This window comes from Lithobates pipiens, unplaced genomic scaffold, assembly GCF_037356315.1.
Source record: "Lithobates pipiens isolate NorthernLeopardFrog02 unplaced genomic scaffold, aLitPip1_a1.2 Scaffold_18, whole genome shotgun sequence".
NCBI classification, from domain to species: Eukaryota; Metazoa; Chordata; class Amphibia; order Anura; family Ranidae; genus Lithobates; species Lithobates pipiens.
Window position 1 is genome coordinate 491,269,835 of NW_027507758.1, and position 18,769 is coordinate 491,288,603.

The window sequence follows — 18,769 nt, forward strand, 5'->3', positions numbered from 1 at the left end:
ATTCCTTTAGTGATATACCCCAAAATTAAACTTGCTTTCTCCAGCGCCAGTGTACACGGTTTTCTCATTTTACAATCATTTGAAATAAGTACTTCTAAATTTTTTTCCTCCATAGTAATAGCCAACAACGTACCCACAATATCAGAGGATTCCTTTTTCTTAGGTGCATTATTTTGCATTTAAATATGTTGAACGTTGCACACCTTTGTGTCATCAGAAAAAAGACATACCTTACCCACCAAACCTTCCGTTATATAATGTACATGTAGAATAAATACAACAGGACCTAGTACAGAGCCTTTTCGTACACCACTAGTGGTTGATCTCTGTTTCAAATAAACTCCATTTACAGCCACACCTATATCTATCCTTTAGGCTTCTTTCAGACTTGCGGTAAAGCAGCAGCTAACTGGCATTTAGGGGGTGCTACTGCCACCTACTGAACCCGTTTATTGTTAATTTCGGATCGCGCTTGAGATGTGGCCCTCATTGAAAGCAGAATTTGATTTAAGTTCAGAGTTAAAAATGCAGCAGCTCTGAAGCAAAGCATCACAGCACATATACAGACCTGACTGGGTGTATTGTCAAAATTTAGGCTCAGCTGCCTGCTTTTACTGCCCCTCATCTGAAAGAGCCCTTAGGAGACTGTTTTACCCACTTAACACCCTGTGGGTAAATCCTAGTGTGTAAAATAAAATAACACCGTATTAGCAGCACTGATGGAGTTGTAGAAAAGAACTGTCTAAGGACAGCAAAGAAGTAAACAGTACTAAAACGAAGACAGTTACTGGTTATCAAATACAAGTTCACAGTAGGTTACTATAGGAGACAGTTACAACCCTGTCAATTATCGCCTTCCAAATAATGCATACACATTTCAGTTCAAGTTCGCGGGAGATTTACGAGAACAATTAACGCCAATATTGTAGCTGTGCAGGACTCGCAGGTCTCAGTCGTTATACCAGTTGGAGCATCTCTGAAGTGCTAGCTCCCATTCAGCCATATTATTCTCATAGTCTTTAAGTTTACGCTGTGGTTCAAAAAGAAGCTCAGGTTCTCTCAGTTTCTTCAGTTCCTCCTTGTTGGACCAAATCCCTTAAAAGCAAAAAGCGACACATTGGAGTATTTAAACAAAGTCAGTATTTTAATCAATACTGTGGCTGGATTATAAAAATATGATTTTCCCACCGTCATTCCTAGATCTAATGCACGATTCTGGTACTTTTATTTTAGCAGTGGGTGAAATTTTGGGAAACACTCACCTACAGCTAGTCCGGCTAGAAATGCTGCTCCAAGAGAAGACATGTCTGTGTGTTTTGGTTTATCAATAACTTGGCCAAGCAAATCTGCTGTCATCTGCATGACAAAACTGTTGTTGCTGACTCCTCCATCAGCCCTGCCGGGAGAGAAACAAATCAAGTCATTATGATGTGAGAAGCAATGTACTACTGTATGTGTCACAACCCGGACCTTTGGGTTGACCATATACTGTATGAATTTCGACTGGTTTTTGAGGAACTCTGCGAAATATGCTCAAAGGGTGGCCCCATCTCCTTCGACATTCCTCGATTGACAAGTCAAAGGAGGCGGGCATAAAAGCGGCAGCCAAACAGATGCAACCGCTGTTTAGGTATTTTGACTCCTGGCAGGGCCAGCTATCAAAATTAAATAGCCACAGTTAAAGTTTCATTTCATCCGTGCTCTATGGCATGGATGGAGGGATGTGTTCAGTTTTTTAATTGAGCCTGTATGTCCAGTTTTACTGCAGGACAGTTCCAACACAGGCTGCTATAAGTTAAAGTGGAGCTCCACCCAAAAGGGTACCTTGGAGGGGGGAGGGGGGAGCAGATAGCTGTCAAAAACAGTTACCCGCTCCCACTTTCGTGTAAGATCACTGCATCGCCTTCTGGGAGATACAGAGGTCCCAGAAGACATGTGCGATTTGCACATGTACTCTAGGAAACAGGCTGTGAAGCCGCAAGGCTTCACTTCCTGTTTTCCTTAGTGAAGATGCCGGCGTCTCCACCCAGAGCCGATGGACAGCTCAGCTTAGGGTGTCAACGTAGTGGGCTCCTGGACAGATAAGGGTCCCTATATTAACAGTCAGCAGCTACAGTATTTGTAGCTGTTGAATTTAAAAAAAAATTTCCTCCAAAGCTCCTCTTTAAATGAAACCTTCCGTATCAGAAACGAAGGGCCCTTTCCCTCATGTGTAACATTTTAAAGTAGCCTAAAAGCACATTAACGTACCTATAGCGCTAATGAGCATTTACGATGTGTTGTACAGGTGTTCATGTTGCATCAGGCAACACTTCTCAAACCCCCTGTGTGTTTTTTTTTACAAGGCTAAAATGGGAAATAGTCATGTTTAATGCTTTGCAACCGCACCAACGCCATAGGTGGAAATAATTATTTACAACTGGGTTTATCTTTTGATAAACGAGATATATATTATATAGGTATATATACATATATATAGGTATATATATATAGGTATATATATATATATATATATATATATATATATTATATTATATTATATCATATCATATCATATAGGTATATATATATATATAAAAATAATTTTGTTGTACAATTGTTTTAAAATTTAAAAGTTAAAACGCAACCCAACTGCCTATTTTCAATGCCTGTGTGAAAGAGCCCTAAGGGGGAAGGAAAAGACTGGTAAGTTTTACTTAACTGCAACAAAACAAAATTAGTTCTCCTGTACTTCCAGACATGGCTATTTATTTGTGGCATAAAATAGCTCCCATATATGTATTTAGCAGTTTACCAAAAGCTTAAAGTAGAATTCCAGCCAAATCCTCACTAATCCTAAAAATGCTCCATCCACTCCCTCTTAACACCTATTCTGACTAACTTGTATAAGAAAAGATGAATATACTTACCTATTTTCAGGCCGCTCCAGTCCATTAACGTGATCTCCCCTGTGTCAGCCTGTGCCGACTGCAGGGATAGGAGAGAGTGTGCAAAAAATATCTGGCAATGCATGGGGGTAGTGATATCACCCATAGGCTTCCAATGTCCTGTCAGCATTTCCTCCTCTCCCCTGCAGCTGGCTGATACAGGGGAGCCAGATCATGTGATGAGACCAGCATTTTAAAAAAAGGATTGGAATAGAATTCTACTTTATATTAAAAATGTAATACATATGCAGAAGTTTTAAGGCCTTCTTGTCAACCAATCTACTCTTTCCATAGGTACTTAAAGCTCCCCACGAGAACACAAGTTGACCAAATCATGAATTTACCTGATCTTTGTGATTTTAATTGAAGTCTCCCTGCGCATTATATCATACAGCTGCTTGTTCCTAAAAGTAGAATTTGAAAAAAGATGGTTATGTCAACTAAAGAAAAAAATATACACCATAACACTGACTAAATATTTTTTTCTGTAGTGACAGATATTGTCAATTGTCAAATTTAAAAAAAATTCTTGAACATTTTTAAAATTTCTAAACAGTACACACTATTTCCCAGGAAAGCCTTTATTTTGCTTCTATCTTAAAGTGGTTGTAAAGACAAATTTACCCCTAATGCATACTCTGTAGTGCCCAGCAGCCCCTCTGACACTTACCCGAGTCCCCTTTCATTGTGACTGGCCTCAGTTCTTCTAGCCCCACTCACTGCTCTCACAAGCTTGGCTGTCATTCAAATTCTGCAAGGAGGGAGTGGGTGGGGTGGGGCTGGGGCTGAGCCACACTATGTGTGTCTATAGATACACACAGCTCAGGAATTGAGCCTAAATAGTCACCCCCCTTAGCTAGTAGCTGGCTATGGGGGCAGATGGAAAAGAAGAGGAGCAGACAGCACTGGTGGGGGACTCCAGAACAGGAGGTAAGGGGTCGCTTTGTGCAGCATCATTACACAGAGCAGGTAGGTGAAACAGGTTTGTGATTACAAAAAGAAAAAGTCTGATTTGCCGATTTAAAGTATGCATACAGGTGACTGTAGTTTGTAATTCTGGATGCAGTACAACGTTCATAGTGGATTGCTTGCTCTGCAAATCCTCCATTCAGAAAAGGACTTGCATTCTATTCACAGAAGGCGTTCTGTGAATGGAGGAGGTTCAGATGAACATGCCCTCCTCTCCTTCAATCACATTACTCCATGCAAGGCTTTTTCTAAGTGAAGGATGTGCTGAGCAAGCGACCCACTGTGACATCTGTATTACAGCCAGAACTGGGAGTCTCAGGGCCGGACATTCAACACCAGCAGGAGACGGCGGGCTAAATAAAATTAAGAGATTTAACAAACACTACAGCAGCCAAAGATGGGGCACACTTCATTAGAGGTAGCTTACTTTTCCTGTGCAAATGCCATACTTTGGCATGAAGTCTTTTACATAGTATCCATGCCCAAATGCCATTAACAGTTAATTTATTGATTTATTTTGTTACCTGGAGCAGTTTGACAGTACTTCATAGTAAGAAGAAGTAAAAATAACTGACAGAGGTATGTCTGATGTAACTAAAGTTTCTATGCATTTTTCAGATTCCTCCATTACTGACATATCACCCTATCACATTTACTAATAAATCATCCACAGTCTCTAACATGGTAAGAAAATGTTTGTACACTGTACATGTTTAGTAGTATTTGGTTGTACCGGAATGGACATTAGGGATTGCATATAGTTGCAGTTAATGCTGGTTTTTAATAAAGTGAGCTGTTAAAGCTGGACATACTACATAGTGCTAGATTTTTTTTATGCAAGAGATGACAATAAAATTGCAATAACCATTGATGTCAGATATGTTAGTGGATGAGACTGTATGTTAAATGCATCTTCAATAAAAAAGCAAAGGAAAAACTGGATGCAGTAAATATATATAAAAATATATATAAATATATATATATATATATATATATATATATATATATATATATATATATAAACAGCAACAAGCCCTCCCCATAAGCAGTGGGAGCAAAAGCCCTCTCAATATGTACATGTAAATAGCTCTGGAAGCTAAATCAACCACATATACTGTACAGAATGAAATGGTACAAGCCCAATGTGAATAGGATATACTCTTCCAGTGTTTACCGTAAATGTTAACACTTTTCGCCAGATATATGTTTTCTTCAGGACTCACACAACTGATGAGGACAAGCTATAGCAATAGTTTTTAGCAGTGGATGAACTCTAAAATCACAGCATGTGGTACCAGAAAGACCAATACAGTGCCCCCCCCAGTGCAGGTGCAGCGTGGGAAACTCTGAAATTGGAATGCATTATTGTCTGACTGACACTTCCCTGTGCTGCTCAGCTGATGGGGAGGCAGTCGAGAGCCGGCAAAAGAGGCTTCATTTGTCGCTTGTGGCACCAGTGCCAGGGGTTGCCTAGCCATGCTCTAACGCTTCTCCATTTATCCAAGATAGGATAGATTTGGCTGGAGTTGGGCTTTAAAGTGGAAATAAAACCCTCCAATCTTTCACAGCCAAGAAAGCTGCCAGCTTAGCTTTTGCCTGATCTACAATGTCCATGTGAGATAGGACACCAGCCATTTGAAGACTTGATAGCTTGGTTGAGAGCCGACATAAGGAAATCTTGACAGTTTTTACCAGCGATGTGCTGGTGAAAACATACAATAACTGTTTTCAGAAACCGTTAAATTGTCATGTTTAGTTCTGCGTTAAGATTGTCATTTGATATCATATAGAAACATTTCAAATTCTTACAGATTGATTTACAAAATTTTTGCTTTAGGGCTCATTCACACTATACCTGCATGAAAACCGATGGGCATTGATGGGAAAACCGTGCAGATTTCACTTGCAGAGACATCAGTTTACATGCACGTTTCAGTGAGTTGTTCTGCATATTGACATCAGTTTTCACGCTGGTCAGTTATGTGCCCTGTTCACACCAACGTTAATGTCATGTCAGTCTTTTTCCAGTGAAAAAAACTGCATACACGTTATAGATTCCTGCGCAGAAAAAATCTGCACATGATACCTGTGTTGTGTTGTGAACAGGGCACTTAGAGAACAATTATTTTTTGTTGTGCCTTGCAGAACGCTTACAGAAAAACTGGCAAGTGAACAAGGCCTTAGGCTCGGTTCACACAGGGGGCGACACGAGGCGACGCGACTTGCCGTGCCGCGACCTGACAAGTCGCCCCCGTTCTGTACTACGGAACCGTTCTAAGAGGAGCGACTCGAGTCGCTCCGACTTAGAAAAAAGGTTCCTGTACTACTTTTGGGCGACCTCGGGCGACTTGCATTGACTTCTATACAGAAGTCATTTGCAAGTCGCCGCTGAGGTCGCGGCAGGTCGCGGCACGGCAAGTCGTGTCGCCCCCTGTGTGAACCGAGCCTTATAGGTTAGCTTAAAACCATGCAAACAATGACTTGGGCATGCCATGAATCTATACCTGAATGCCACAGACTCCAGTATAGCCCGGACAAGGTGGCTTTTGCTGGTGGAAGGCTTTAGTCCCATGAATGATGCACACGCATATGGATCGTTCACTGGCGCCTAAAAGAGACAAAGTATAGGCTGAGTAAGGAAATCCACTCCCTGCCCCTGCCTTTTACGTTTTATAGTAATAGATGAACACTTACATACATGTACCGGCAGCAGGAAGGGAGAAAACAGACAAGTTACAAGCAGACAACACAAGCTATATGCATAATCTCTGTCTCTTAGAGCGAGATGTACATGCATATAATACAAAGTTACAAATGCAACAAATGTAGCCAGAGACAGATCTAAAAAAAATAAGAATGATTGTGCTTGTTACAGGAAATGTTTGTTTTCCTTGTGCATTGACCCTTTAACCAGGACCTGAAAGAATTACCTCCTACAGTGTGGATGCAATGCAGCCAAGCCAGATTTGTTACAGGTGTGGGTGTTAGAAAGAATGTGCCACATATCAGCTATTATTTCGGCACTGCAAGAACCAGCCCACACAACAAACAGCTATGTCTAATAAATAAACCACAGTACAATGCAAGAAAGGTCAGTATGTAGTTTGTCTCCCATGACACCGAGCTACAGCACCACCGCTGATCAAGATTCAAAGCAAACACATCTTACTGCTAGAATCACTGGATGCATATTATACCTGTAAACCTGAAAATGAGGGTACAAAGTAAATTCCTCCAGAGTCTGGGACACTTCTAGCCATTTCTTCTGTGTCTGCTACATCTGTGTAGAGATCTTTAAGAGACAGGAAAGTACTTAAAACACCATCTGTTCACAGTTATAACATCAGTCATATGGGAGTGCCATTTCTAAATGTTAGGATCTCTGGTGCTACAGGGCCACCAGCTATGGTTTAAATCTGTCAAGTGCATTTTAAGAGTTAAAGAATTCCAAGCCAATATAACTATGCATATACCATACCTGGTCGATCCTTCTAGAAGCTGGGAATCACCACTACCCCAATGATCTCCATTCATTTCCAGGTGATGTCACTGCCCCCATCTCATCCAATCAAAGAATGATTTGCATTCATTTTGAAAATGCAAAGAATTTTTTGAATGGTGGCTGTCTCAAGGGGCTGACCTCCTATGGTTATAATGCAACAGGGCAGCCGCTTAGCATGGGACCCAGAAGCAAGTGGAACTTGCTGAATTAGGGGTATCTATTTTAGTGATTTTCAGCTTCCAGGGGAATTGGCCAGGTATATATATGGTATATACCTAGTAGGGATGAGCTCACGTGTGTTCGCATGGAACACGTGCAGAGCCCGCCAGGAAGTCGGTGCAGCGCTGCCTGGAAGTCTTCTTTAAAGTGTATGTAAAGCCTACCCATAAATAGCTGTTACTTGTTCTCTTTTGGCCTGTTAACTATACCATTGAAAATGTTTTGTTATACAGTCGTGTTCATAAGTTTACATACCCTGGCAGAATTTATGATTTCTTGGCCATTTGAGAATATGAATGATAACACAAAAACTTTTCTTTCACTCATGGTTAGTGTTTGGCTGAAACCATTTATTATCAATCAACTGTGTTTACTCTTTAAATCAGAATAGCAACAGAAACTACCCAAATGACCCTGATCAAAAGTTTACATACCCTGGTGATTTTGACCTGATAACATCACACAAGTTGACACAAAGGGGTTTGAACGGCTATTAAAAAGGTAACCATCCTCACAGGTGATCTGTTTGCAATTAGTGTATGTGTATAAAAGGTCAATGAGTTTCTGGACTCCTGACAGACCCTTGCATCTTTCATCTAGTGCTGCACTGACGTTTCTGGATTCTGAGTCATGGGGAAAGCAAAAAAGAATTCTCAAAGGATCTGCTGGAAAGGGTAGCTGAACTGTATAAAGCGGGAAAGGGTAGCTGAACTGTATAAAACAGGAAAGGGCTATAAAATCATATACAAAAAAAAATGAGAATGCCAATCAGCAGTGTTCAAACTCTAAGCGGAAAATAAGGGGTCCTGTTGAAACCAAACTACGGTCAGGTAGACCAACTAAAATTTCAACCACAACTGCCAGGAAAATTGTTCGGGATGCAAAGAAAAACCCACAACTTCATGTGAAATACAGGACTCTCAGAAAACATGTGGTGTGGCTGTTTCAAGATGCACAATAAGGAGGCACTTGAAGAAAGATGGGCTGCATGGTCAAGTCGCCAGAAGAAAGCCATTACTATGAAAATGCCACAAAGTGTGCACTTATAATAGGCCAAACAGAACAGAGACAAGCCTTAAACCTTCTGGCACAAAGTCATTTGCAGTAATGAGGCCAAAATTTAGCTTTTTGGTCACAACTATAAACACTACATTTGGAGACAACAAGGCCTATGATGAAAGGTACACCATTCCTACTGTGAAACACAGAGGTGGATCGCTGATGTTTTGGGGATGTGTGAGCTACAAAGGCACAGGAAATTTGGTAAAAAGTGTTGGCAAGATGAATGCAGTATGTTATCAAAAAGTACTGGAGGAACATTTGCATTCATCAGCCAGGAAGCTGCACACGGGGGGACATACTTGGGGATTCCAACATGACAATGATCCAAACATAAGGCCAAGTCGAACTGTCATTGGCTACAACAGAATAAAGTGAAGGTTCTGGAGTGGCCATCTCAGTCTCCTGACCTCAATATCATTGAGCCACACTGGGGATATGTCAAAAAGTGCAGTTCATGCAAGACAGCCCAAGAATTTACAGGAACTGGAGGCTTTTTGCCAAGAGGAATGGGCAGCTTTACCATCTGAGAATATACAGAGCCTCATCCACAAATACCACAAAAGATTTCAAGCTGTCATTGATGTTAAAGGGGGCAATACACGGTATTAAACACTTCAGCCCCAGACCATTTCGCTGCCAAAAGACCAGAGCCTTTTTTGCAATACGGCACTGCGTCAGTTTAACTGACAATTGCGCGGTTGTGCGATGTGGCTCCCAAACAGAATTCAAACAAGATATTTGGGGGGCACGCCCTAAAAAAAAAAAAAATATATATATATTTTTGTTCCCAAACAAAATTTACGTCCTTTTTTCCCACAAATAGAGCTTTCTTTTGGTGGTATTTGATCGCCTCTGCAGTTTTTAGTTTTTGCACTATAAACAAAAAAAGAGCGACAATTGTGAAAAAAAAAAAAGACACAATATTTTTTACTATTTGCTATAATAAATATCCCCAAAAAATATATAATTTTTTTCCCCTCAGTTTAGGCCCATATGTATTCTTGTACATATTTTTGGTAAAAGAAAAAACGAAAAAAAACCCTGCAATAAGCGTTTACTGATTGGTTTGCGCAAAAGTTATAGCGTCTACAAAATAGGGGATAGTCTTATGCCAATTTTTATAAATTTTTTTTTGATTAGCAATTGATCTGTGATTTTTATCATGACTGTGACATTATGGTGGACAAATCGGACACTTTGGCGCTATTTTGGCACCATTCACATTTATACAGCGATTAGTGCAATTAAAAATGCATGGATTACTGTGTAAATGTGAATGGCAGTGAAGGGGTTAACCACTAGGGGACACTGCAGGGGTTAAGTGTGTCCTAAGGAGTGATTCTAACTGTGGGGGGATGGGCTACGTGTGACACGACACTGATCACCGCTCCCGGGGAGTGGTGATCAGTGCGAGTGGCGCTAGGCAGTTCTTCCTCTCTGTGAGATGATCGCGGGTGTCCCCGCGGACATCGAGTCCGCGGGACCCGCGATCACACTCACGGCAGAGTCGCTCGTGGGCGCCCACACGGCGGCAAATTTAAAGGGACGTACCTGTGCGCCCATTTGCCTGTCAGTGCCATTCTGCCGACGTAAATGTTCGTGCGGCGGTTGGCAATTGGTTAAGAACTGGGGTATGTAAACTTTTGATCAGGGTCATTTGGGTAGTTTCTGTTGCCTTTATGATTTAAAAAGAGCCTCAACCAAACACTAACCATGAGTGAAAAAAAAGTATATTCATTCCTATTCTCTGAAAAATGGGCAAGAAATCATAAATTCTGCCAGGGTATGTAAACTTATGAGCACAACTGTAACTCTTTAATAAATGCCAAAATATATATTTTGGTCATGCCCAAAATTCAATGCTGCCCTATGTCTTGTACATTGTGCAGTGTTATCTCAGGTAGTATGTTCCTGCACAGCTCATCTATGTGGACCACAGAACAACCCCCATATGAGGAGAGTAGGTAGTGTTCTGTAGTCCTAACACTTCCTGTCCTATGATGACAAGACTGCTCCTTCATAGATACAAAACACTGTATGAGTGCTGTCACCCCATGACAGGAAGTAGGTTAATGGCAGGATCACCAAGTAAAAATTAGGGGAAAACACCTGAAAAAAGAAAAAGTATGTCCACATGTTTAAATGGCGAGATCAGAGGTTTATTCACAAAGTAGACTAAAACTAGCTATGCAAGAGGATATAACGGTATTAAAAAAACAATTATCTATATGGAGGATCCCCAAAAGTACTGGGGGGAGGGATACTTTAGCTGGCTGCAGTATTTTCTGGAGAGAGGACTCCACCTGTAAAAAGATCATCTCCTGATCTTTAGTCATGTTGTGCCAAGTAAGCTGAGCCATCTTCACCTGTAGGTCAGCCCACCCAATAATGCAGAAAGTGGCCATGCGCAATGATGTCATGAGTATGTAGTGCAAAACACCTTTATACAACTGTCAAATACTAAAATCTACGGGTGTTACATAAATGATGAATATTATTTCACGCAAGAACCTTTTAGTTTATGAATAACCCTGTCCATATAACATTTGTGGAACACTCTATGTTATAAATTCAAAACCACAAAGGGTGATCAGTCTGATCCTCTCCAGTCATTTGGCTTGTGATATTATGTGACTTATGACTTACTTAGCACTTACTAAGCTTTTGTGCCCACTTTATAGCAGTTCCGGTGTCTGAAGCATTGCCCTCTGCTAAACATACCACTTCGTTGCCTATCTTCCAGCCAACCAGAGGATACAGACCTGTCAGATGGGAAACAGATAAATAGGATTTGACCCTTTGTAATTTAGGTTCGGCATACAACTGCTAGGAAAAGCCAGTGTTTTTTTCATTAAATACATTTTTGTTTTGTTTTCTTCATATAAACCGGTTTGGTACAGGCACATGCAAGATTCCTTGATGATTGAGTACAGCACTACCAAGTTAGGTGTAGTATTAAGGGCTGTACACATGGGTCGAATATCAGGAGGCATCAGCCAGTTCAATAAAAAACAGACTGCATTTGGACCGTGTACATGGCAGCCGGTCCAAATGAAGCTGGCCATTTGGCCCGCTTCTGTCAAAGGGGCATGGTCGAAAAAGGTTGGTCAATCAGCATCCAATTAGCGCTCACAGACAATTTCTGAGAGCACTGACCGGTGTATTCTGGTGGGGGGGACATGTGCCTCCCTGTCAGAACATAATAGCTCATAAGCAGAGATCGCTGTATTAACATTGCATAGTTAGTACAGGATCTTCCCCCGAGCTCTTCAGTTTTTTTTACATTTAGCCCGCTGGGTTGAACGAAAAAAACAAACAAAGAAAACGAATATTGTGTACTAGGATTTAGGATAACAAAGAATAGGAATGATAAAGTTCCTAAACCAGCCTTTCTCAACCTTTTCAACACAGAAGAACCCTTGAAATAGTTCTTTGGTCTTCGGGAACCCCTGCTAAAAATTAGAAATCTACAACTCATGATACATTAGTGTGATGGTCAGTTGGAAGAATGGTCCTTACACTTGTGGTCATTGGGAAGAATTAGCCCTTACAGATAGCTAAAAAGATCAACAGTGTCAGTGGGAACTTATCCGAGAGGCAGAAATTGCCCACTACTGAAGGAACCCCTAGCAACCTTTGGAGGAACGCTAGGGTTCCATGGAATTGTGATTGAGAATCACTGGCCTAAACAGAGCAACAAATCTTTCGTAACTCAGAATGGATGGAGGGGTCATACGGAGCTATAAAATAACAGGTTTCCGTTTTCAAGAAGATAATGTAGCTGAGAACACCACCTTCAAGGAATTGGGACTGGGGACCATGATGTCATGTTTTTTTTTTTGTTTGGCATACAACAAAAAGGGCCAAAGGGGGAAGGGGGGGGGGGGGGGGGGTGGGTTGGGAGGAAGGAAAAATGTGGATGAGAAGGTAGGACTCAATCTTCCCAAACCTTACCCATCTTATAGTGTCAGTCCGCATAGTTGATAGTTTGTTTTTTGTTATAAAAGCATGTCCCGAAGAACCTGGTGCAGAAAAGCTAGTTTATGTTCTCACCACCTACCTGCTATTGAGGTGTGCAGATTGTTCCCTGTGTTAATTGCCATAAATGTTCCTGTTCCCATTGTCAGCTTTACATCTCCTACATCAAAGCAACACTGGCCAAACATTGCAGCTTGCTGGTCAGCCACCTGTCAGGAGAGAAGATGCAATTACTATGATTTATGGGTGTATTAACCATTTATGACAAATCGGCAACATCTGAGTACCCCAGAATATTGTTAGTTTAAGAACTAGTTATAAATACTCACCAGTGCCCGTATGGGGATTGGCGTTCCAAATATGCTGGGATTTACTACTCCAAAGTTGTGGCTGCAGATACAGAATATAAAGTCATAATTACCATGGGAGAGACTTGCAGCAGAAGCAAGGCATGATGATAAAGATGTGAAGTATGTCTGGTGTTACCTGGTGTCCTCAACAGGAGGAAATATGGAGAGGGGGATGGACAGTACAGAGCAGAGAAAAGAGCTCCAACACATCTGGAACAGAAAAAGGAGGTAAAGCATTAAAACTTTCTTTTTTCTTTAACTACATAACATCTATTCCTTGATGGGGCAGGAAAGAGCAAGCAATACAAAGACTGAATACATTATTCTGCCAGGAACACCTTCATTGGTGTGGTGGTGTACCAGTGATCTTAATGTGTCCATAGTGTGACAACATGACCTGGAGAAAAAAAAAAAAAAAAACACCGGGGGAAATCATGGGCATTTTGAAAATGCCCGATTCAGCTATAGCTTTAGAACACAGGTCTGGTTTCCAGTTCAATACTTCAGCAATTCCATTTAGAGGCATCTTCAGGGCAAAGTATATACTTTACAGCTGAGTGACACCTTCCCATAGTTTATTTTACTGTGGAGTGTGCAGAGAAACTTGTGCTCAAGGGGCCATAACTCATCATATCATTTTACTATTGGAGGGTGTCCTAAATCGCCTGACTGATGTAGGCTGTTTAGGGCTACTACTGGGGAGGGGGGATATCTTCTGACCCTGCAGCCTGTAAAACCTCTGTACAGCGAAGTCAGCTCCATCTAGTTCCCCCTGTATATAGATCATGTAAGAAATGAAGATAGGCAGAGGGCTTCCCATCTTTCGTGTGCTCAGAAAGACATTTATTCTTATAGCCACCCTTTGTTCAAGAAGCACATAAAGAAATATCCCGCTGTTCACTGCTGGCCCAATGCACACAATAATTTAATGAGCCAGCATAATTTTTTTTTATTGTATGGCAGCTCTCTTTGCTTGGGTGTTTAAATAAAAAAAAAAAAAATTATTGTGTGTGTGTATGTATATATATATATATATATATATATATATATATATATATATATATATATATATATATATACACACACACACACACACACATACACATATATATATATATATATATATATACACACACATATATACATTTTTTTTTTTTATTAGCAGGGCAGTACCTTGCCAGGGTCCAGGTCTAATAAACAGCCAGTTCACTAATGAGTCAGCTGTGTTCTGGGCTTTAAGTAATCACCAGACCAAGGCTCTAGGCTCTGAGTTGGAGATGACTCCACCCTGCAGACAGGAGGTCTGGGCATAGGAGTCAGTAGGGCTTCACCTAGGAGAGAGAGGTGGGAGCCAGTGTAGCACAGGGCTACCTGCTGTACGCATGGAGGTGCTGAGCATCCGGTCTGTGGGAGACTGACCAAGTCCCTAAAGTGTAAGGCCTGAGCTGGAGAGCTGCTTTTACAAGCCAGGGGGGCTGAAAATAGTTTACTTTGGTAGCAAGACTGAAATATTGAATACCCGTGCAAGGGAATCATCTGTGTTTGTTTAAATAAAAGTGGGCAAAACCAGCCCTGAAAACAGATAAAAGCGAGTGGTGGTGTTCTTAAAGCACTACACTGGGAGCGAACCCCTGACAATATACACACACATTATATTGCCAAAAGTATTGGGATGCCGGCCACCTACGAGAGCCAGAACAAGGATTTGTGTCTAGGCAGGTGAAGAGAATCAGATTGTCTGTTCCTAAGTAGGAACAACGATCTGGCTCCTCCCCCAGCTGTTAGAAACACACTAGTGAACACACTTAATCCCTTGATCGCCCCCCCCCCCCCTAATGTTAACCCCCCTACCCTGCCAGTGACATTTATACAGTAATCAGTGGCTATTTTAAGCTCTGATCGCTGTATAAATGTCAATAGTCCCAAAAAAAAATTCAAAAAAAGTGTCTGATCTGTACGTCGCAATCCCGATAAAAATTGCAGATCATCGATATTACTAGTAAAAAAATAAATAATAAAAATGCCATAAAAATATACCCTATTTTGTAGACGCTATAACTTTTGCACAAAGCAATATATTCGTATTGCAATTTTTTTTGTTTACCAAAAATATGTAGAATACCTATTGGCCTAAAACTGATGAAGAAAATTATTTTTTTAAAAAAAAATTGGGATATTTATTATAGCAAAAATAATGTTTTTTCCCAAATTGTCACTTTTTTTTGTCTATAGCGCAAAAAATAAAAACCGCAGAGGTGATCAAATACCACCAAAAGAAAGCTCTATTTGTGGGAAAAAGGGACAAAAATGTTGTTTGGGTACAACGTGGCATGACCGCGCAATTGTCAGTTAAATCGACGCAATTCTGTATCGCAAAAAAGGGCCTGGTCAGGAAGGGGTAAATTCTTCCGGGGCTGAAGTGGTTAATGGCATCCCAGTTTTATGCTGGCTTAACACGCACAGAATTTGGGCCAAAACTGGTCATTTTCAGAAAGATCATTCGACAAACGTTGCCATTAGTGGACCCAACTTTACCAATGATTTCGACCATGGGCTAAAGTGTATACGTGTATGTTGTAAGCAAAGTAATAATAATATTCTGTCTTGTATAATTTATATATGTTTTTATTGTTATTCAACAGTAACGCTCATGTAAACAATCATGTAAACAAGTTTATTCTGTCAGTTCGTGGGCAATTTGCTTTCGACCGACTAATAATCGTTCACTCTACAAAACGGCCGGAATTCTGTGCATGTATGACCATCATTAGTCCGTAGGCTTCAATATCGAGTTGGCCCACCCTTTGCAGCTATAATAGTTTCAACTCTTCTGGGAAGGCTGTCCACAAGGTTTAGGAGTGTGTATATAGGAATGTTTGACCATTCTACCAGAAGCATATTTGTGAGGTCAGGCACTGATGTGGATGAAAAGGCCTGGCTCCCAGTCTCTGCTCCAATTCATCCCAAAGGTGTTCTATTGGGTTGAGGTCAGGACTCAGTCAAGTTCCTTCACACCAAACTCGCTCATCCATGTCTTTCTGGACTTTGTTTTTCGCACTGGTCCAAATCATTTGGTGGAGGGGGGATTATGGTGTGGGGTTATTTTTCAGGGGTCGGCTTGGCCTCTTCGTTCCAGTGAAGGGAACATTTTTAAAGGCGTTAGCATACCCTGTTTCCCCGATAGTAAGACACCCCCGATTGTAAGACGTATCGGGAGTTTCAGAGGGGTCGGCTAATATAAGCCGTACCCCGAAAGTAAGACATATGTCTTACTTTCGGGGAAACACGGCGGTATTGCCGCCTCCCTCTCATCTAGCTGCGCGCCGCCTCCTGCCCACGTCCGCACCGTCCCCCTCTCCATACGTCGCCGCGTCTGCCATTTCCCTCTGATCTTAATGAGCGCCGCCTCCTGCCCACGCCTGAGCCGTCCCCCTCTCCATACGTCACCGCGCCGTCCCCTGCACTTGTCACTGCCGCCCCCTGCTTAAAATACGGTAATGCACACAGTATTAATCATACATCAGTAAAACATACACACTGGCATACTGGGGTATCATCTGCTGTATGTAACCCAGTGGGTATCAGCAGGTGTCACACTGGATTAAATACAGCAGGTGGTACTGTATCACACATAAATCTGTTTTATCTTCCAGTATTCCACTGTTCGTTCTTACCATTTTTCATTGTTTTACATGTTATGCAATGTTGTAACAAGACATTCTTGGCACTTCCTTTTATAAAACTGTTTTGTGGTGAATACAATACTGTTCAGGTTGTTAATAAATGTTAATTTTATGGTTAAAACAAAAAATTCGACAATTTTTTTCCAATATAAGACATACCCCCGAAAGTAAGACATAGTGGGACTTTTGGGGATAAAAAGAAAGTAAGACACTGTCTTACTTTCGGGGAAACACGGTACCAACACATTTTGGACAATTTCACGCTCCCAACATGACTGCGCAGCAGTGCACAAAGCAAGAAGAAAAAAAGGCTACCCTACTAAATACTGATAGCACATTGAAACCATAGGTGCATTACAGTATATTCAGCATGATTGCAGTATTCCCTGCATATAATTTGCATTCTGTTGTTTGAATTAAATTTAGCATTAAATTGTCTTTAAATTGATATATAAACATTTGCATTTGGTGCAAAACATTTCCTATAAACCTTCAAAGTTGCAAAACACTAATATGTCAAAAAATGTCTACAATTTCTGCTACCACTGTATAGTAACAGCACAAGGCCCTGCCACAGTGGTAGTATAGGAAAAAGCCACACTGGGTTCACACTCATGCAGAGTACACAGCTCCAGAGTACTGTGTCTGAGCGGAGAAGACTGAGGTTTCAGTTTTCTTTGTGTTTTGTAATCCCAGGTTGGGGGATGAAGCTTATGCCGCGTACACACAATCGGAATTCTCGTCGGAAAAAGCTCTGATGGTTTTCCCGATGGAATTCCGACGGAATTCGGCTCAAGCTGTCTTGCCTACACACGGTCACATCAAATTCCGATCATTTATAAAACGCAGTGACGTACAACACGTACGCCGTGACTAGAAAAAGGAAGTTCAATAGCCAGTAGCTTCTGTCTCGTAGTTGAATCTGAACATGCGTGATTTTTGGCGTGTTGGAATTGCATACACGCGATCGAAATTACCGATAGAAAGTTTTTCCGTCTGGAAAATTGAGAACATGCTATCAATTTTTGGCTGGCGGAAATTCCGATGGAGCATACACAAGGCCGCATTTTCCCGTGAAAAGCTCTCATCTGTCTTTTTCTGGCCGGAATTTCCGATTGTGTGTACGCGGCATTAGAGACTTGAAAGAGATTTGGGTGGAAAGAAGTCTTCAATCCTGTGTCCAGATCTTACTGAAGCCCCGCAGGCTGTATGCGTGTGCAGGTGTGCTTCATACTTGTTAAAAGTGAGGATTGGCCAAGGTTCAGGAGACAGGCGAGCTCCCATTAGAAGAGGCAACCCACGCGCGTGACTTGGAGATCCTCCATTTAGGGGCCAGGGAGTGGGCCCGTGTGGCCTTAGATGTGCGTTTTGGATAATTGTCATGTTGGAAAAGTGCATGACAACCAAGGGCACGGAGTGATGGTAGCATCTTCTCTTTTAACCACTTGCCACCCAGGCCAATTCTGACAATGCTCTCCTACAAATATGTAAAAATTATATTTTTGTTGCTAGAAAATTACATAAATCCCCCAAATATTATATATGTTTTTTTTTAGCAGACATCCTAGGGAATAAGATGGCAGTAATTGCAACTTTTTAGCTTGCACTGTATTTGTGCAGCAATTTTTCAAACGCATTTTTATTGGGGGGAAAAAAAAGTTGTATGATTTAAATAAAACAAAACAAAAAACAGTAAAGTTAGCCCAATTGTTTTGCATAATGTGAAAGATGTTACGCCAAGTAAATAGATACCCAACATGTCACGCTTCAAAATTGCACACACTCATAGAATGGTGCCAAACTTTGGTACTTAAAAATCCCCATAGGCGACGCATTTTTTTTTTTACTGGTCAAATGTTTTGAGTTACAGAGGAGATCTAATGTTCGCGGTGATACCTCACGTGTGATTTGAACACAGTTTACATATGTGGGCGCGACTTATGAATGCGTGTGCTTCTGCGTGTGAGCACACGGAGACAGGGGCTCTTTCATTTACTTTTATTTCTCTAGTTTGACACTATTTTTTTTAACACTTTTATTCCTAGTACAAGGAATGTAAACATCCCTTGTAATAGGAAT

The 18,769-nt window shown here is 41.2% G+C and overlaps 1 protein-coding gene across 2 annotated transcripts in view; it reads right to left on the bottom strand.

Moving 5' to 3' along the window:
• Positions 1-518: 518 nt before the first annotated feature.
• Positions 519-18,769, bottom strand: part of GK5 (glycerol kinase 5) — a 96,314-nt gene continuing 78,063 nt past the window's right edge. For both annotated transcript variants that reach the window (XM_077488583.1, XM_077488584.1), the window contains 9 exons: positions 13,144-13,217; positions 12,987-13,047; positions 12,740-12,866; positions 11,337-11,441; positions 7,094-7,188; positions 6,401-6,504; positions 3,272-3,331; positions 1,263-1,396; positions 519-1,095 (listed from right to left, as the gene is read on the bottom strand). In XM_077488583.1, the coding sequence (XP_077344709.1) occupies positions 950-1,095; positions 1,263-1,396; positions 3,272-3,331; positions 6,401-6,504; positions 7,094-7,188; positions 11,337-11,441; positions 12,740-12,866; positions 12,987-13,047; positions 13,144-13,217 (906 nt within the window). In that variant the 3' untranslated portion in view covers positions 519-949. The remainder of the gene's footprint in view (positions 1,096-1,262; positions 1,397-3,271; positions 3,332-6,400; positions 6,505-7,093; positions 7,189-11,336; positions 11,442-12,739; positions 12,867-12,986; positions 13,048-13,143; positions 13,218-18,769) is intronic.